Consider the following 17,780-nt stretch of genomic DNA (forward strand, 5'->3'; position numbering starts at 1 on the left):
TGTTATGCCCTAAAATAATCTGAATTCTATTTTAATGTTTGTCTATATTGTGTCAGTTGGACGAAAATGGCAATTTAAGCTGTATAACCTCGATAACCTAGTGCAACATCCAAGAATAAACTGTTTTCTTTGTATTCGCCTAATTTTTAGGATTACTGTGGCTATTTAAACATAGTGTAACCCATTTGTAAACAACGTAAATAAGTTAAACGTTCACAAATCCAGTTTGCCACGATATTCGTTGCATTTTCTCTCAAGTTTTACTACATAAGTCATCCAATAAGTGACCAATCAGCCAATCAGCTGTTTTGAGAAACGTTCGTTCTAAACACCTTCAATGAAATGTTTACCTACATAAGTTGTTACATGTAGCTTTTAAAAAACAACCAATTTCTGAAATATCACGAAAATGAGTTATATCATTATAATTTGAAATGGGGACGCCACCTAGGTGTGTATTTTAACCCAAATAAGTGTGAAGGATGAGTGTAGAATGGCTTGAGATGATCAGTGTAGTTTTGTTTGCTAAGATCAGCTGTTTAATCAGTCAGGATCAATTATTTAAAGCCCAATGATCAGGAACAGCTGGGTCCAGTTTCGGACCATCAAAAAGCTACTGACTTTTTCAGGATCGAACCAGCAACCTTTTGATTTTCAGGCTAGCACTTTAACATCCCACTTACAAGTTACATTTTGATTCATTGTGCAACCTGAAAGTGAATTTCTCCCACCTCCCACCTACATCTGTACATCTGGTGTTATTAAAAGATTAAACAACCAAGGTCTCGGAATCATCCCTGTTTGCCTCCTTTCACATCAGATATCCCGCTATAGAACGGATTTCTCCTCAAGATCCTCATAGAAAATCCCAACGGAGAGCTTAGCGTGAAAGCGGTCATGATTTGGATGTGTCAGTAGTATTTCTCCGTATTGACTAAAGAGCACAAACAATTATTAGCTCCGGTAGATGAACGTTGCAGTCACAAGATTGACTCAGATTTTATTTCAGGAAACAGATTGAGGATTGATTTATATAATTATTTGGGTGTTTTGTTTGTGCGCATATAATTAGCGAATCTTACATTTAAGCTAACGACTAAAAGTTAAGGTAGTCAGCAGACTTTTATGTAGGTCTATGTGTAGATTGTACTGATATGATAAACATTGGATCTCAATATTTATTTGATTTTAAAGTCTTACTGTTAGGGTAATCAGTAGATATTACCGTTAAGATTATTTTCAAGCCTTACTGTTCAAATAAGTAGGAGGTATTACTTTAAAGAAAATTAGCCGAGCGTTCCGTTAACGTTGAACTTGTATTCAGCTGATCGGATTCTGTAGGATTATGTTTAGTTTAATCAATGCTACAACTTGCTCACATGAGTGGAATTTCCTTCTCGGAAATGTACGTATAGTTTATGTCATACAAATTTCAAGATTAATGACGTTAGTAATGATGTTAGTACACTCAGGAATGATGTTAGTACAGTAGATCCAGTTTAAATTAGAATGAAAATTTCATTTAATGGGCTACCTCATGTACACCATTCCTATAGAGATGTTTTCCAACAAAGCCCGATAGGAGATATTACACAATCGTCAGTGAAATACCCGTCCGATACCCAACCGAACCTTGCTCAGTCAATCTCTTTCTTATGTCATCTGCGAAATCGAAAACCGGCGCGATTCTAAAGGTTCGGTTTTTGTGTCGGGGCGCGACGAAACGGTATCCGTGTTTTGTGGAAACACGTTGTACAATGAGGGCCGAGTGCGGGCACGCCACGAGGGATGCGGGCAGCGAGTGTTTGGAAACAGAAGACGACCGCAACAGACGCAGGCGGGGGCAGCTCGGGTGTCACATGCACGGCCAATCAGCGTTGTACAAAGTGTCACCCTTCAACATAATAGTTGGCGATTGTTTTGGGACTGTGGGTCGAGGATGGTGTGTTCAAAAGGCACATGATACTGTGGTAGGAGTTTATTTATTTAGCCTTTGCGGATTTCCCTTGGAAAGTTTTACCGAACATAAAATCTTCCAAGAGCACATAGCCTACTGGTAAGAAGTTCCCAGTTCTAATCAATCTGCGACTTCTGTGGAACATGATCCCCTTTACCATCAAGATATCACAATTCAACTCAAACCAAAAGCTAAGTAAGCGACCAAGAACTACAGTACTGTGTTGTCAACAACTGTGACCTCCATCACCAACATTCTGTGATTCCATGAAACATGATCTCTTCCACCATTATGATATCAATTCCACTCCCACTGAAGGAAATGCTGCCGCGACACTAATATGCTAATCATTTGCATTTTATACGACGAGCAAAGAGTCAAGGAAAGATCGGCAGTTAGTTGATAGGATGGGAGCGACTTGGCGCCAGCGAGGAGCTTGTTACCCGCCAAGCAATCAGCTGTTCGCACGTCCATAATCAACTGAGATCTGGCGATAACAGCTGTCAACAAGTTGTAGTGGCGACGACGACGCAGTGTCGACGTTGTGGGCAGGTCTCAACATTTACCACCCTTGGTTGCTCATACAGGGGGGCATGGGGCCTACAACGATAAGCAATGACTTGGAAAAGTTCAAGTTGAGCTCTGGTTTTATTCTATTATCTCAAACCTGATGTGTTTTACATTTTGGTGGTTTTTGGGTGGGGCACCGATTTCATATAGATTTCGCGATTTTTGCTTTACTCTTAGTATAACACCAGAGGACTAACAATAGTTTACAAACATATTGGTATATTCAGTAGAAATGGGTTTAAAGTTTATTAAGCTACACGAAGCAAATAGTAAAGATTAAAACACCTTCTCCATAAACCAGCCAGAACCGACCTTAAGATTGTTTGGAGAGGTTAATCTATGAATTTTGAATCTATAGAAGAGTATGTTTCATCAACCCAGCATTCACTATACTAACACAACAATGCCTATATCTATATCTATATATTGATATAGAATAAAAATGGAAATTGTTTTCTAACATTATGTACTGAGTATAATAGTTGTTGAAGGTATTTAAACCATCACATTTGTAAAATTTAGACACATTCACACGATGGACACTATAGTTTATCTACATGTAATGCGTTACAGAGGAGTAAAAAATAGATTTATCTATCTAAATACAATTCTTGAAAACTAGTATAAAATTACATCTGTTGGTTCGTAAGACTAATTTACTTAAAAAAAATATCTGCCCAAGCTATTTAGGTAATTTTAATTGCTTCTTTAAATTGTTGTCCGTATAAATAGTCAAAATCAATATTTCTTACGAAATTTGTAATTTATTCTTTAAACATTGTGTCATCTACTGGAAATCCTAAAATGTCTTTTACAAACGTTTTGAATGTAATTTCTTTAGGCATAGTTGGTGGGGCTTGATACATCATATACTCTTCCTCAGGAGGATCGGGCTGTCCTCCTGTCAGAATGCTGAAGTCTGCGTACAGTTCTGCATGAGTCATTTCTTCTCCAGTCGCTAGGAGCTTCCCGATTAAAGACGAGGAGTCGAACACAGGGTCAACGTCATTGATACAGCAAGGTGCTGTGTATACGCCTGCGTGGAAATCACGAAATGCTTTCCGCAAATCCCTCAGGTCGAGTTTGTTGTGTTTTCGATAATTTATGTACAATCTGACAAAACTATCATATTCGATGTAACCCTCATAGTTCTCTGAACTTAACACTTCATGTATTAGTTCGTAAATGTCATACCTTGTCAGCATGCATCCCAAAGCTTGGAGGACATTAGCCATTTCACAAATCGGAAGTGAGTCTTGCAGGGTTCGCACCAAACTAGGGCGTTCTCCTTGATGGAGGAATTGTCCGAGATCGAAGAATTCACGAATTTCTTGTTCCTTTTCTTCGCCCAATACTTTCAAAAAAGGCTCTAGACCTTCCCCGCCGCTCTTGTAGAAGTTATCGACCGCGCGAGTGTTTATTCTCCACATACTGATGCCACTGCAATACTCTGATATTGTGAACACGTATTTCCCATTTGGTGATACTTTTGAACATGTCAAGGCTGTAGCACTGGCTTTGAAGCCTAGAGCTCCGAACGGATTTCCATCAATCGGAAAAACGTGAAGTCCTATGTGATTCGTCGTTTTGAAAAATAAATAAGGTTTAGATTCATCACCAAATACTTCCAAGTAGTTTATGGGAGAACCGAAATCAGGAGCTTGAAACGTGCCCCTGCACCGTCTGTACGATCTGCCTTTAGCAGGATTGAAGGAAGGGTTGTCGTGGACCTTGAACTTACAATTACTGTTCACCCCGAGGTAGGTCCCTTCAGAGGAGTACTGACTAGGGTAATACACACTATACATCGGCACTGCTGTCTGCTCTACTTGCTGATGAAGTATAAATTCAAAGGACCTTTTCTCTCTGTCGAGCAGAAATTGACAAATACTGCGATCGGAGCTCAACGTTGAAACCTTGATTTCCTTATCCCCTTCGTTGGCTTCAACGTTCAATGCAACAATCGGTTTGTAATGAGCAACGTATTGTCTGACTAATAAGGGTTGTTCGCCAATGAAAAATACTGAAATACAAAAACTATCATCGGAAACAATGAGATATTCCGAGTCAGAGGTAAATGCCATATGTGTTATACAACCGTTGCAATCTATCAACGGAGAGTTCAATATCGGAGTAAGCATGACTGGGTCCAGGAGCCAAATGTTGCCTGAACGCATTCCGCAACCTACGATGTACCCTGAAGGCGAGTATTTTATGCATGAAACATCTTGGTGAATGTGGGAGTTGTCACTAATTTGTTTAGTGACTTTGACTTTACGTTGATTTACGTCAAATAATATGCACTTACCAGAAGCCGTGCCAACAAACAGGTAATTACTGTTTGGAGATATGTCCAGAGCAGTAAATTGCTCTTTACTAGGGAAAGACAAATATTTGGGTGTTCCACATGATGCGTTTACGTACGCCATTCTTCCACTTTCGGTGCTAACTATGAAGTGACGAACCGAGAAAGGTTCTCCCTCAAGAGTCGCATCCTCAAGTTCCCTCGGTTCTCTTTTCCACGTATTGGCACAACTCATATGCTCTTGGCACTTTGTAACGCCAAGGTATTGAGGGCTTAAATTAAAGGAAACAGACGCCACACGTTCACTAAAAAGTTTGTGGCTGAACAAAATTTTAAGTTCAAAATCATAAAAGCTTACATTGCCTGAAACTGTAGCGACAGCGATTTTTTCATCAACTACCTGAATACTGGATATGCAATCTAGGTGTAGCCGGACATACTTTCTATAAATTCTTGTAGCTTGTTGGTTCAAATTATTTTCCCATACTATCACATAACCTTTACACGTAGAAGAGAACGCGACAGTTCCGTTGTCTTCTACAAACGTAGTGTCTGTCAAAGCTCCAATCTTGGGTGCAGTGACTGCACAAATGTCGGACTCACAGTCAATTATCTTTTCTTTTACTCTAACTGCCTCCAAATTATCTTGAAATATCGTTTGCCATATTACCTGAACAAACACAACACATCTATCATATGTTAAGGCGAACTCACCATTTGAAGCAGAGCGTATTGTGAGACGTTTAACACTTCCTAAAGATTCTTTTACGCTCACCGTAGCCGCAGGAGCTTTGCTATCTCTCATCCATTCCCAAATGTTGATGCAGGCAGGGTTCTCGTTGGCGGAGACGGTGACTATAAAATCACCCTTGGTACTAAGCGCCACGTGTTGGCAGCCATATGGATGGACATTATCAAGAACCTGCAGTACACATGGACGTCTGTCCCACACGATCACTCTGGAGGTTCCAATGTCCCAACCAGAGTCTGCTGTGACTACTAATTTACCCAAAGAATTGGAAGACACGCAGCTCACTGTGTTCATATGACCCTGCAAGAACAACATAGAATTCTCATGGAAGTCATAGATCACTGCGTACGTAGAGTTCGCGAATACCACTTGGGATGACTCGTCGTCTGAGAGGTTGACAACAGGCACTTCTTCGTTAAACCCAAAACACCAGCACAAGTCGAAAGGGCTATCAACTGTCGAGAGTTCTTTTTCCTTTTTTGTTTCGATATTTACATCTGACGGTGATTCTTCGTGATTTTTATCTCCTTGGTTTCCAATAATTGTTGCACTAATTGCTACTTGTGCATCTAGAACTGGCTTCTCTAGTCGCGGACGGCTTTCTCCGGGAGTTTTAGTCTCCGGTAAGGAGATAGGGAGATCCAGTGCGGGGACAACTGAAGACAACCTTCGTTTTCTAGGTTTTCCCATATTCCCTATCAAAGTATTGTCGTAATTTTTTGAATGACCAGAAGTACGAATTGATTTTGTATTGAGGTTATTACTTTCTTTTCTTGAGTTATAAACATCACATCTTGAAAATATTTCATCTATTATATACCTGGCTATTTCTTCTTTGTTGTGACTGAAACTAATATTTGGTGGAGTTGATGACACATTGGTTTCTTCTGTTATACTTGACTGGGCCTTTGATACAACTATTTTACCATAGTTATTAGACAAATCTTCTCCTTCCAAAATAATTGAAACGTCAGACTTTGAGTCACTATTATTATGTCCATCGTCAGCCAAAGCTTTCAATCTGTTAAGAATTAACTCATTTTTCTTCAACGCAGGTAACCTTCCTATATCACTTGGCGTAGCTTTCTTAATTGTTATTTGTAACATCTCTTTGGACACTTCATTAGAAGACGCCATTTTACAAATTTAGAGTCTTTTTATGTGTATAATTAGTGCATAGTGTAGAGGCTATATGTGAGCATACGACACTTTATTTTGACAACTTTATTTACAAAGCTTTAACTTCGATAAACAAAGAAATAAAATAGCACATGTGTACAGAAATGTATTAGGCATGATTGTATAAATAACGCAAGATGGCATATGATTGAAAATGTAAACAAGAAAACAGTTAAGAGGATTAATTTAAAAAGCTGCGATACACAATGAGAACTACTGTTAAAGTATGATCACTTGGATAAAATCCATTGGTAATTTGGCGGGATTTGAGCCCGGGACCCCAGGAACCGGAGTTCCGCGCTCTAACCACTAGACCAGCTCGCTCCCCACGTGTAATACTAAGCATACCGTAAATATAAAGAACCAAATTTTCTCAAATCTTATCCTCCCCTATGCAAACCTAAAGCACGAGTACAATTGCAATAAGCATTTTATACACCAACCGCGTACGAAGAACGGGTACTCTGCCACTATTTGATGAACTATTCCCACCAAGAGTTTAGTGATATTCACGTCATTTTTATACATTTGTTGTAATGCTATTGGCTGGCAATTCTTCGCCATTGTGCATAGGGGTAATGAACAACTATTTGACAACTAGGGAGTTTACCAATGCGTCGCAGAGGCAAAGGAGAAGGGGTCCTAGAATTAAATCATTTTAGGACACGAAAATATTGTCCAGTACATGATCTGGTAATACAAAGGGTAATCAAAAGTTGTTGAAATCGTACTTGCCAAAATAAAGACAGTTGATAATGAGTGATTACATCAGTCTAGTAGTCAATCCCATCAGTTTCCACAGACTGCATATTGTATACCTGAGAGTAAAGGAAGTTGTTTCTGAGTCGTGACCGACCTTGACAGAAATAAACGCTTACGCGCCGCCGAGCAAACAAATTAGGGTAATTAAGTCACGATTAATAAATTAATTAACAGGTTTGCTACTACCGACTAGCGTGGCCACAAGACGGGAGACCGGAGTACGTACGTGATTCGTGCACGGTCTAGTCAAGTAGGGCTTGAAGGATCATTTTAGTGTTTGACTAGAAGGAGGCTTAACTTGCAAACATGCCTTTGAAGGATCATTTTGAGGTCTAAAGAGGAGAAGGTTTGATTATCAAAGTTAAGCTCGAACAATCATTCTAGTGTTTGAAGAGAAGGTTGGTATTTGAGGAGATGATAGTTTGACTAGCAAAGATGAGCTATGAGGGGGTTGACTAGCCAAGTTCAACTTGAAAACCCATTTGGTCATTAAACAGATGGAGATTGAAGTTAAGCTTGGCGGATCATCTTGGTGATTATACAGGAGGTGGTTTGATTAGCAAACTAAAGCCCAATGGGTGTATTTTAACGGTTTAACAGAGAGAGGTAGACTAGCAAAGTTAGACTGAAGGAATATTTAAAAAATAACTTCCTATACGTTAGACGTTAGAGGGATTAGCTTTAGAAGGGTTAACATTGAGGACGATAACACCTTTTTTTCATTTTAAAAGATTAACAGGTTACTCTATTCACATTGTTAGAAAATTTCTTTTATTGCCTTATGTTTTTAATTTCTACCACAATACACACTCATTTATATCTGCAAAAACAAAATAAACTAGCATTTAGCCTACAAACTTAAATATTACTTGTTTTTTTTAAAAAAATTTACGCAGGGGTTTTAGGCACATAATTATAATTTTTGGAAATTCTCTTCATCTAGCACTTTATATTTGTCTTATAAAGGAACTAAAGTACAACAGATAGCACTTTTATTGAGACATTGATTTTAAATTTTACTTACACTGTTCAGTATTAATTGTTTAGCATAACTTATTGTTTTAATATCATACTTATTTTTAAAGCTCATTCCTATTTTTATGATGTGTGTATTGTGTTTTGCCTATACAAGTAAATACTGCATAGTTTAGGTAATATAGTATTACTCTTTATTTTGCAAACAAGATAATGTGGAGTGATTTTCACATCAATCTAACCAAACTTCACATATTTTAACCATACAAATGACAGGTGTTTAGCTCACACTAGTGATAAACTTCGTCTTTTGTTAACCATTAATCATATATGTTTGTATATTCATGTCTTTTTCCAAAGTATGTTTCCCTAAATGTATGAAATGATATGGACAAATACGCCCCAGAAAAACGGCGTTCAGAAATACTTAATTTAATTACTTTACTTAACTTAATTTGTTATATTGAGTAAACGAATCCATTTTCCTTATAGTGGATTACATCATTTTCCAGCGAAAACCAATGTCATAATTATGTTAACGCTTGGACTCCTTATGTTCAATTTATTAGTCATTGACCACTTATATAAAACTCTGTGGTTTAAGAACTGTTGAATCGTTCATGTTTAAACATACTGTTCTATATCTATGTTATCACGGTGGATTTGGAATCGAACATTTTTCAATTTTTTGTAGATTTTTTTTCTGATAAACGAATAGTACAAACACAGAATAATTTCATCAAACTGTTACCTCGTTGGACGCAACCAACATGCATGTTGGCCCTACATCTTGCCCGGTTGAAAGTTAAGCCTCTAGCATTAATGATTCTACAATTTTAGCACAACAAAGTTTTATGTGATTATAAAATACTAGAGAGCTTAGGGGGTTTTTAAGTTAAGAGTCTTCATCAGTGGTAGCCGTATTGGATTTTAGTCCCATAAGAGCAATGTTAACTTGGTAACAGAATTTCTAAAAAAAACCTGTTGGGATAAAATAATGATTGAGGAGTTAAAATTAAGCTTTAATGGTCCTCCAGGGATTGGGGATTTTAGTTTTGTAATTTTCCTCCACTTAATAAGTTAATGATCATTAAAAAGCCTTTAATTTAATAATTTATTAAGAAAATACAAAACAAATATTTGAAACATTTCCTCATTCCCTAGTACTCTATGTTATAAACCTAATTATAAATTTTCAAAACTATATCTTTATAAATAACACTGGCATGCTGCTTCAAATAATGGTATGTTCTGTCAAATTTAACATTGCTCTTATGTGACTAAAATCCAATATGGCTACCACTGATAAAGACTCTTAAGATGCAAAACACGTTGTGTATATTTAACAGTATTACTTACTCATATCCAACCCCTCTGCATACATTTCTCCGTATTACTCACTATTAACCGTATTACCCCTCCCACTGGGAATATCTAGTCTTCATCCCCAACTGTAACCTATTGCATATATCTATTTGTATTACTCGTACCGACACCTCCACTGATAACTGTTTTAATTTATCTGTGAATTCTAATTTGAGTTACTCTTCTTGTTGGCAATATTTTGAATCTCTTAAACCAGCCGAAGTATCTATCAGTATTACACCTACCCGTTCCCACTGTATTGTGTATCTGTACTTATCACATTTATTTGCCTCTGTGCAAATTTTACAGTTATTTCCAACCCTAAGGGAATACATACAGGGTGACAATTATTAAGTTTTAGGACGAATATAACTTTAAAACGAAAAGAGATATCAAACCAAATTTGGCACATCATTACTGGTAAGCTACTGTTTTGTGTACATGGTGATCGCATGTCACCCCGGCGGTCCATAGGTAGTAAGTTGAAAATCTTAAAGGTAAGCATAGGTTGATATGTACATACAATTAATCGTTTTATTCAACTAAAAAAAATGCCGCAAATCGGACCTGAAATGGGCAACCAGTTAAAAAATGACAGCCGTTCAAAGATTTCTTGAATCAGCAATTTTGAAACTTTAAACGACTGCCATTGTTTACTTAGTTCTTCTTTTGAGCTCGCGTTTGTGGCATTGCACTACTACTAATAAAGACCTTTAATCTGTTGTTATTTTTTCGACCTATGCTTACGTTTATGATTTTCTTCCGTCTTCTAGTGGGCGCCCCTTGAGGAGGTAGTGTATAGTAGCATTTCAAATGCAATGAATCTTTGAACATCTGTCATTTTGTACTCAATTGCCCATTTGCATTTGGGGTCTAGTAATATCTATCTATATCTATCTATATATTAATAGGCAAGCATGTTTCTTTAAAACCTTTTTTCTCAGCTCGTGTGCATCGCAGGGAAAATCTACGCATACTGTTGGAAAGAAATTTTTCTGTAGATGTGCAGAATGCCTTTATAAATTAAAATAGGCTAACAAATAAGCACAGAAAACGAATTTGAAAACTTCAAAAAATTAACATGGACCATATGGGTTGCCATGATGGTGACGAAATAACAACAAAATGTAAACAGAAAATCAAAACAAAGGGAAGAAATTCCATTCACATGTTTTATTTACAGTGTGGGGAGAAAATATAGAAGTCTGTACATTAATTATTTTTGGTCGAGTTTCGACCACAGGACGACCTCTAGTACTTATTTAATACGCAAGCAGGTTTTTTGTGACAATTACTCCTCCGAAACTACTGAACCGATTGACATGTTTTTGGTGTCATTGGAAAGAGCGTAACGTGAAGTTGTGCAGGAAACTTTCTTTGTATTGAAATAAATAGAGAGTGAGGCCCTGGCGCCCTTCAAAGTTTCGTATTTCTCCATAAGGATAACATAGGAGATAATTTTAATTTACAGAAACATATGTTTGTTACTTGAACATAGTCAAAGTCTACTACAAAATAATTGCTGTGTATTATGACTGTTAATGTATACTACATTTCAATCAAGGAGTGTATACCTTAAAGTTTACTCATAATAGATCTTACTACTTTATTTTAATTCCGGGAATAGTAAATTTAGTTGAGATTAAGTTACCACGATTTAGAAAACTTTACTATAATAATTTTTATATTTAAAATCACAAATCTTTGACATTATTAATTCATTTGAAACAAAACAGCTGATCGCAAAATCAAACAAATCATCTACTTCATGTGAATAATCCTGTTACACAAAAATAGGTTACACAACCAATAACTTGATTCTTTTTTATGGGTGAATTTTGAGTTTGCAGTTATGAAAGCACCAAGCCAAGTAACGCACTTTAATTAAAGATCAGCACTGTTCTTACCCAGACCGATTTCAGCCATGAACAACTATATTATATGTTGTTTTTAAGTAAGGCTACATCTTTTAATAGGTTACACATATTCATTATGGGAAATTTTGACGAGGGTAATCTTCCTGAAGGTAACTTCAAGACTAAAATCGTAGTATTCATGTAAGTGCTGTTGTGGTTAAAATATTGTTTTTTAGTGTTTATTTTTAAGTGTTTTCTTCAAGCAGCATTTTTATGACCCTCAAAATAGGCTACACAGGCCTATTATTGGTTTGATATGATAAAAAGTTTTGTTAAATGTGTTTTAAAAAATCTTTAAAAATAACAGCTCTATAACATACTTGAACACTTATTAATTTACTAAATAAAATACACATACAGCTAGAACTGCTGAAATGGCTGGACTGCTTCTCTTCTAAGGATTTATTATTACTGTATTTAATTTTTTACGTTGAACCAATATATAACACGATGAATTTGTTTTCTACATTCATATGTAATTTTGCGGGGCATTGAGCCGCACAGGTTCACTAGTACTTATTTAATACGCAAGCAGGTTTTTTGTGACAATTACTCCTCCGAAACTACTGTGCCGTTTGACATGTTTTTGGTGTCATTGGAAAGAGCTTAACGTGAAGTTGTGCAGGAAACTTTCTTTTTAGGGAAATAATAATAGACTGAGGCCCTAGGGCCCTTTAATGTTTCATGTTTCTCCATAAGATTAACGTGGGAAACAAAAATTGTTATGAAACTTCAGCTGTTGTCAGAAATTAAAAGTGAGAAGCAGAGCATGTTAATTGTTAACAATCAATAAGTTTGCTAATTTAACAGTTTGCTACAAACATTTGCTGACTTGGTTGAAATTCGTTTTAAAATAACGCATGTAATAGCTCACTTAGAAATTGCTCGAATTCGAGCAACAGGGACACTAGTAAAATTAAACGTATAAACCTCTACGTGGGACAGCCAGTACACATTTCGAATGTTCTATACAGGATACTCATATCGGTACTTTCCTGTTAAAGGGAACATTCATTCGATCTGATCTCTGTCGATTTTCGACCTATGCTTACGTTTATGATTTTCTTCCGTCTTCTAGCGGGTGGTGTATAATAGCATTTCAAATGCAATGAATCTTTGAACATCTGTCATTTTGTACTCAATTGCCCATTTGCATTTGGGGTGTAGTAATATAAAATTAAACGTATAAACCTCTACGTGGGACAGCCAGTACACATTTCGAATGTTCTACACATGATACTCATATCGGTACTTTCCTGTTAAAGGGAACATTCATTCGATCTGATCTCTGTCGATATATATATATATCGATATTTTTGTTTTCCTTTACGATCCATGCCTTCTGTTTTATCTGATCTTGTTTAGGCAAAAATAGTATATCATGTGGATCCAGAAATAAGTAAAACTGTTCTAAACTAACCTAACATAACTATAACTAACCAAACTTGCTGTAGGGCTACCATTTCAAAATTTCGTTTGATAACAGAAAAGGCATGTAAGTAATTTGAAACGGGATTTGGAAATGTTACAGCAAGTTTGGTTGGTTAGGTAAGGTTAGTTTAGAACAGTTTCATTTCAATATGATATTTGTAAATTGTTTGTTGATACTGAACAGTATTAACTTATCTAAGTTGTCAGCTGACATCTCGTTCATTAATACCGGTATATCGGATCAAAAAATAGAATATTGATGAATCGAAAAAATCATCGATAATAATGAATGTTCCCTTTAACAGGAAAGTACCCTAATATCATTAACAGCCGCAACCCTACCCACTATATACACCTAGCCGACTCGTCTTCAGTCACTCCTACCTTGCGACTTGCGACATAATACTATTAACTTGTTAGACTGTCCGAGTGCAAGGGTTGTTCACGTGTAGGGGTTGCAGCAGTAGACAGCTCGACGTCCTAGATTCCTACGCCAGGGCGGGTTTGGGGATTCCCCACCTGACAAAGCCCTGGTGACCTGTCCCTGTTGTAAGTTTCGCCGTGGAATCCTGCCAATTAACTTGCCATTCTCTGCAGGATTTGCCATTTCTAGTAAACAAAGCAGAAATAGTCGAAAATCTCTTGGCGTGATGCAGAGTCATGCGTTCGTTTGGTTAGTTATGTGAACATTTGGGTTTAGTCATATTAAAATAATGTGGGGAAATTTCATGACTGTACACCGAGTTAGTAGGTGTATTGTTAATTAGGGAATCTGTTTATAATCACATAATAACACAAACAAAATTGTATTATCATCAAAATAGTGGGTGTGTAGTGTTAAATTACGCCTACGCAAGTTATGTTTTATCTAAATTATGTTCCCGACAGTAACACTTGAGGCATATGGATAGTCGCCTATAGTCGGTATTGCCTTTCACTGTACGGGATTACAACGTTTTTATGTAGTGATGATGCTATAATGTCCTCTGCAATCTTATATTGGTTTACCAAAGTACCGAACAGAGTAGAGTACATTGTTCAGAAAAAAATAGAAAAATTCTCCCACCGAAAGAAGAAAAAACATGGACAAATTTACTAAATGTATTATTTTTTCTCAGTATTAAAGATTCAACTTTCTAAAATTTTAAATTTTCTTATGGTAATAATTTTCTAGAGATTGACTGAAGCTATTATCGTTGTCTTCCTGTTTGAGAATCTTTTCTTTTTCGTGTTGTATGAACTTACAAAACCCCATTGAAAATTTTTTGATGATATCGTCTAAATACAGTTTAAAATTTACTTAGCATACAGGTTCACAGCAACGGAAAGTATTTTGTATATTTTTATAATTTGACACTAGAAGTACAGTAACTGGAAATGCACTTACCGTGCAGTTTTGTTTGCAACAAATTGAATTTGTTATGACTTATTGATGACTATGTTGCAAATCGTAAGAACCAACTTGAAATTATCATGCAGGTTTAAATTATTGTTGTATTTAGTTAATGACTTAAAATAACCGGGATATTTACAGGATAGGCAGGTTTGCTGCGACAGGGATTAATTTAGTACATTGTTTATTTATTGATACGATTATGTTCCAAAAACATTAACCTTATATGCAGGTATGGTGCAAAAAAGTGTGTTGTATATTGATACTTTGATAAAAAAAGCTACTGGTAATTTACTTAGTGTGCAGATTTGCTAAAACCGGGGTATAATTTTGTATTTTGTCGATTTTTTATACGATCATGTCTCAATAGCCAATTGTCCTTATATGCAGGTTTGCCGAATTTGGGGGGTATCATAGCATTTTATCAACTTTTTCATTACGATTTGTTCAAATAATCTGACGAAAGTTCACTCAGTAAACAGTTTTGCTGCAGCGATGAGATACTTTTAGCGAATTTCCCTATAGGGAAGTAGCTATTACCGTAGGTCTCATGGTAAGACTTAGGCCCGGGACCGATTTACTTTTTCATTTTGATGTCCCCAGAGGCCAAAAACACCATTCGTTCAAATTTATATATACACACTTTATTAGTTTCCTTGTAGCAGCAAACCTAGGTACTCGTTAAACCTAATGTTATTTAAATAGATCAATTGAAAATCAATTCAGCCAAATGGAAATTCGCTTAGACGGCAGGTTTGCTGCGGCGGGGGTATTTGTTGTGATAAGAGTTAATTACTGTTTACTGGCGTTGAGGACTATTGTTATATTTTGTTAATGGTTCTGACATTGCTTACTTTTTTGCAGGTGTGCTGCAACGGGGATATCATTGAGTTTAGATGACCATCGATATGTCCTACATAATTTGTATTGATTACAGCCAATAACTGGATCCGAAAAGAGGATTTCATACAGGAACAACTGTTGCGCCCCGGTCCACCCCTAGTGTTAACCCCCCCCTCCCCCTCTCGCACATGGCGTGTAGCGTGTAGTGGTAGTGGAGTGAAGTAGTGTAGTGTAGTCAGTGTCAGTCGCGCGATAGACGCGTTAGTGTTATGTGAGTGGAGTGCCACAATGTCAGTGAACAGAATCGTGATTGTAACCCTCGTAGTGGCTTGTATAGCCGGAGTGTCGTGCAGGAAACATTCACCCCTTCTAGGAGACGAGGCGGGTAGGAGGACACAGGCTGCAGGTAAATTAACAGTATTTTATTATTTAAAACGTTTTATTATAGGTTAAGTTTGAAAATTGTTTGGCTAAGTGGTTAGTTTGATACAACGTTTTATTTAGGTGGCATTAATTAATTGAAGGTACTAGATGTGTGAGAATGACACAAACAACAAGTCAAAATAATTTATTACAACAATGTGTTTCGAGTTTAGATTATTAAAAATCTGTAAGAAAAGTGCTGAGGCCGAGTTTTAGTCCGGGTTTGTTCTTTCCTACTTACCATGATTTTAGTAATTTATTTGTGTGCAGAATTATTAGTTACTGTACTAGTTTATATTATATAGAGCTTATTTAAAAATAACACAGGCTTCAGAAAAGTTACATTTTGTATGAGAATGACAACCACTGCAAATCAAAATAATGTATTGCAACAATCCGTGTTTAGATTATTAACAATCTAAGAAAAGTGCTTTGGCCGATTCTTATTCCGAATTTGTCATTTCTGACTTTTTATTATGTCTAACAATTAATCGATTTATGTGCAACATTATTTGTTACTGTACTTAATTATATAGCAAAATTACGTAGGCTTCAGAAAATTATTTTGGGTTAAAAATAAATGTTCGTTGTAAGTAAATGTTAAAAATCGGAGAAGTACTTCCTGCATTAAAATTTATTGTTTCCATTAGAAATACTCAAGCTATTTATATATCACCCCTATTGAAAACTTTTTTAAATGGACAATGTTTACCGATAATTTAGTAGTATATGCTTCATTAAATTAATTAATATTCTGTGTTTCAATAGTGGTTTTTTACTAAATTAGGAGGATTGTCACGCACAATTATAATTTGCTGTACTATTTTCACATGTATTGTAAAAACGTTACTTTGAGATTTTCAATATTGACAATAATTGTTAGGTGAGGCAAGTTACTTTATTACTAATTCAGGGCGTGCTTTCTATGAATTGTTGGCTTGGTGAATACAAGTCTACTTAAATACTACATAAAATGTTGTAAATTTGTATTACTGTCATGTCGAAATGATTGGTCTTCTGCCCAGATAATTATTTTATTGGTCCATAGTTTTTCATTCTAGGAAATTTATGATTTGACTGAAGTCCTTCAATCCAAATCCTCATGTTTATCACTTGGGTATATTTGAAATGACAAAACAGGTATTTCATCTGTCGTTGAACGAGACAAAAGTCATACATAGGCTATCGCAAAGTGTTAGTAAACAACAAGCTCTGGTACGGAGTTACAACCAATTAAAATAATGACAAAATTTTACTCACAGGAGGTTATAAAATAAATTTTTTTTAACTTTGTCATGTTTATTTGAGTTTAGATAAAAGTTAAAAGTTTTAAAAAATACAAATATAATATATTAAATATAGTTAATATAAATATTGCTCTGTTACGCAAATAATCACAAAACTAATTTTCCAAATACGGTCTGAATTAAAGGTTGGGACAATTTTGTTTACAAAAATTACAAAGACTGACGGCGTTTGTTAAAATACCAATTGGTTTTCTTATTAGCCTAACTGATTGTTTTGGCATGTGTATGTTGATTTTCTCTTCAATATTTAATGTCAATGGAGTCACACAATATTTTGCCCAAACACCTGACGCTGGTCCTTGATGTCTACTTCAGTATCAAATATTCAAAACCGTTATAAACACATGATAATGCGACCGTTCCTTAAAAAACCTGTAAAATGTCACTGGCATTGAATCACAGTGTAACAAAGTAAAATTATAAAAAATATATCCCCACAAACAATTACTTTCAAATCCCTAATTAAAAAGTAGGAATTACAAAATAACCTGCGTTACAAAAGATTTATTCAACAATGTTTGCTTTGAATAAACCCTTGACACTGGTCCATTTAGGTGGGATTTCTTGTATCACCCAATGCCGTTTAACACGCACAACATGTTA

The 17,780-nt window shown here is 36.0% G+C and overlaps 2 protein-coding genes across 2 annotated transcripts in view; one reads left to right on the forward strand and one right to left on the reverse strand.

Annotated features, from left to right (window-relative positions):
* Nucleotides 1-3,235: 3,235 nt before the first annotated feature.
* On the reverse strand, nt 3,236-6,725 carry LOC129002932 (cilia- and flagella-associated protein 251-like). The gene has a single exon (XM_054431063.1). The coding sequence runs from the start codon at nt 6,718-6,720 to the stop codon at nt 3,292-3,294; it is 3,429 nt and encodes a 1,142-aa protein (XP_054287038.1). The 5' UTR covers nt 6,721-6,725; the 3' UTR covers nt 3,236-3,291.
* An 8,984-nt stretch (nt 6,726-15,709) lies between these two features.
* LOC129002488 (dorsal-ventral patterning protein Sog-like) overlaps nt 15,710-17,780 on the forward strand; it is a 48,505-nt gene continuing 46,434 nt past the window's right edge. The window contains exon 1 of the mRNA XM_054430332.1: nt 15,710-15,853. Within this exon, the coding sequence (XP_054286307.1) occupies nt 15,736-15,853 (118 nt within the window). The 5' untranslated portion in view covers nt 15,710-15,735. The remainder of the gene's footprint in view (nt 15,854-17,780) is intronic.

Source organism: Macrosteles quadrilineatus, unplaced genomic scaffold (assembly GCF_028750875.1).
Source record: "Macrosteles quadrilineatus isolate MER2022 unplaced genomic scaffold, UCM_ALF_1.0 Scaffold_9__3_contigs__length_116548681, whole genome shotgun sequence".
Classification (NCBI taxonomy): Eukaryota; Metazoa; Arthropoda; class Insecta; order Hemiptera; family Cicadellidae; genus Macrosteles; species Macrosteles quadrilineatus.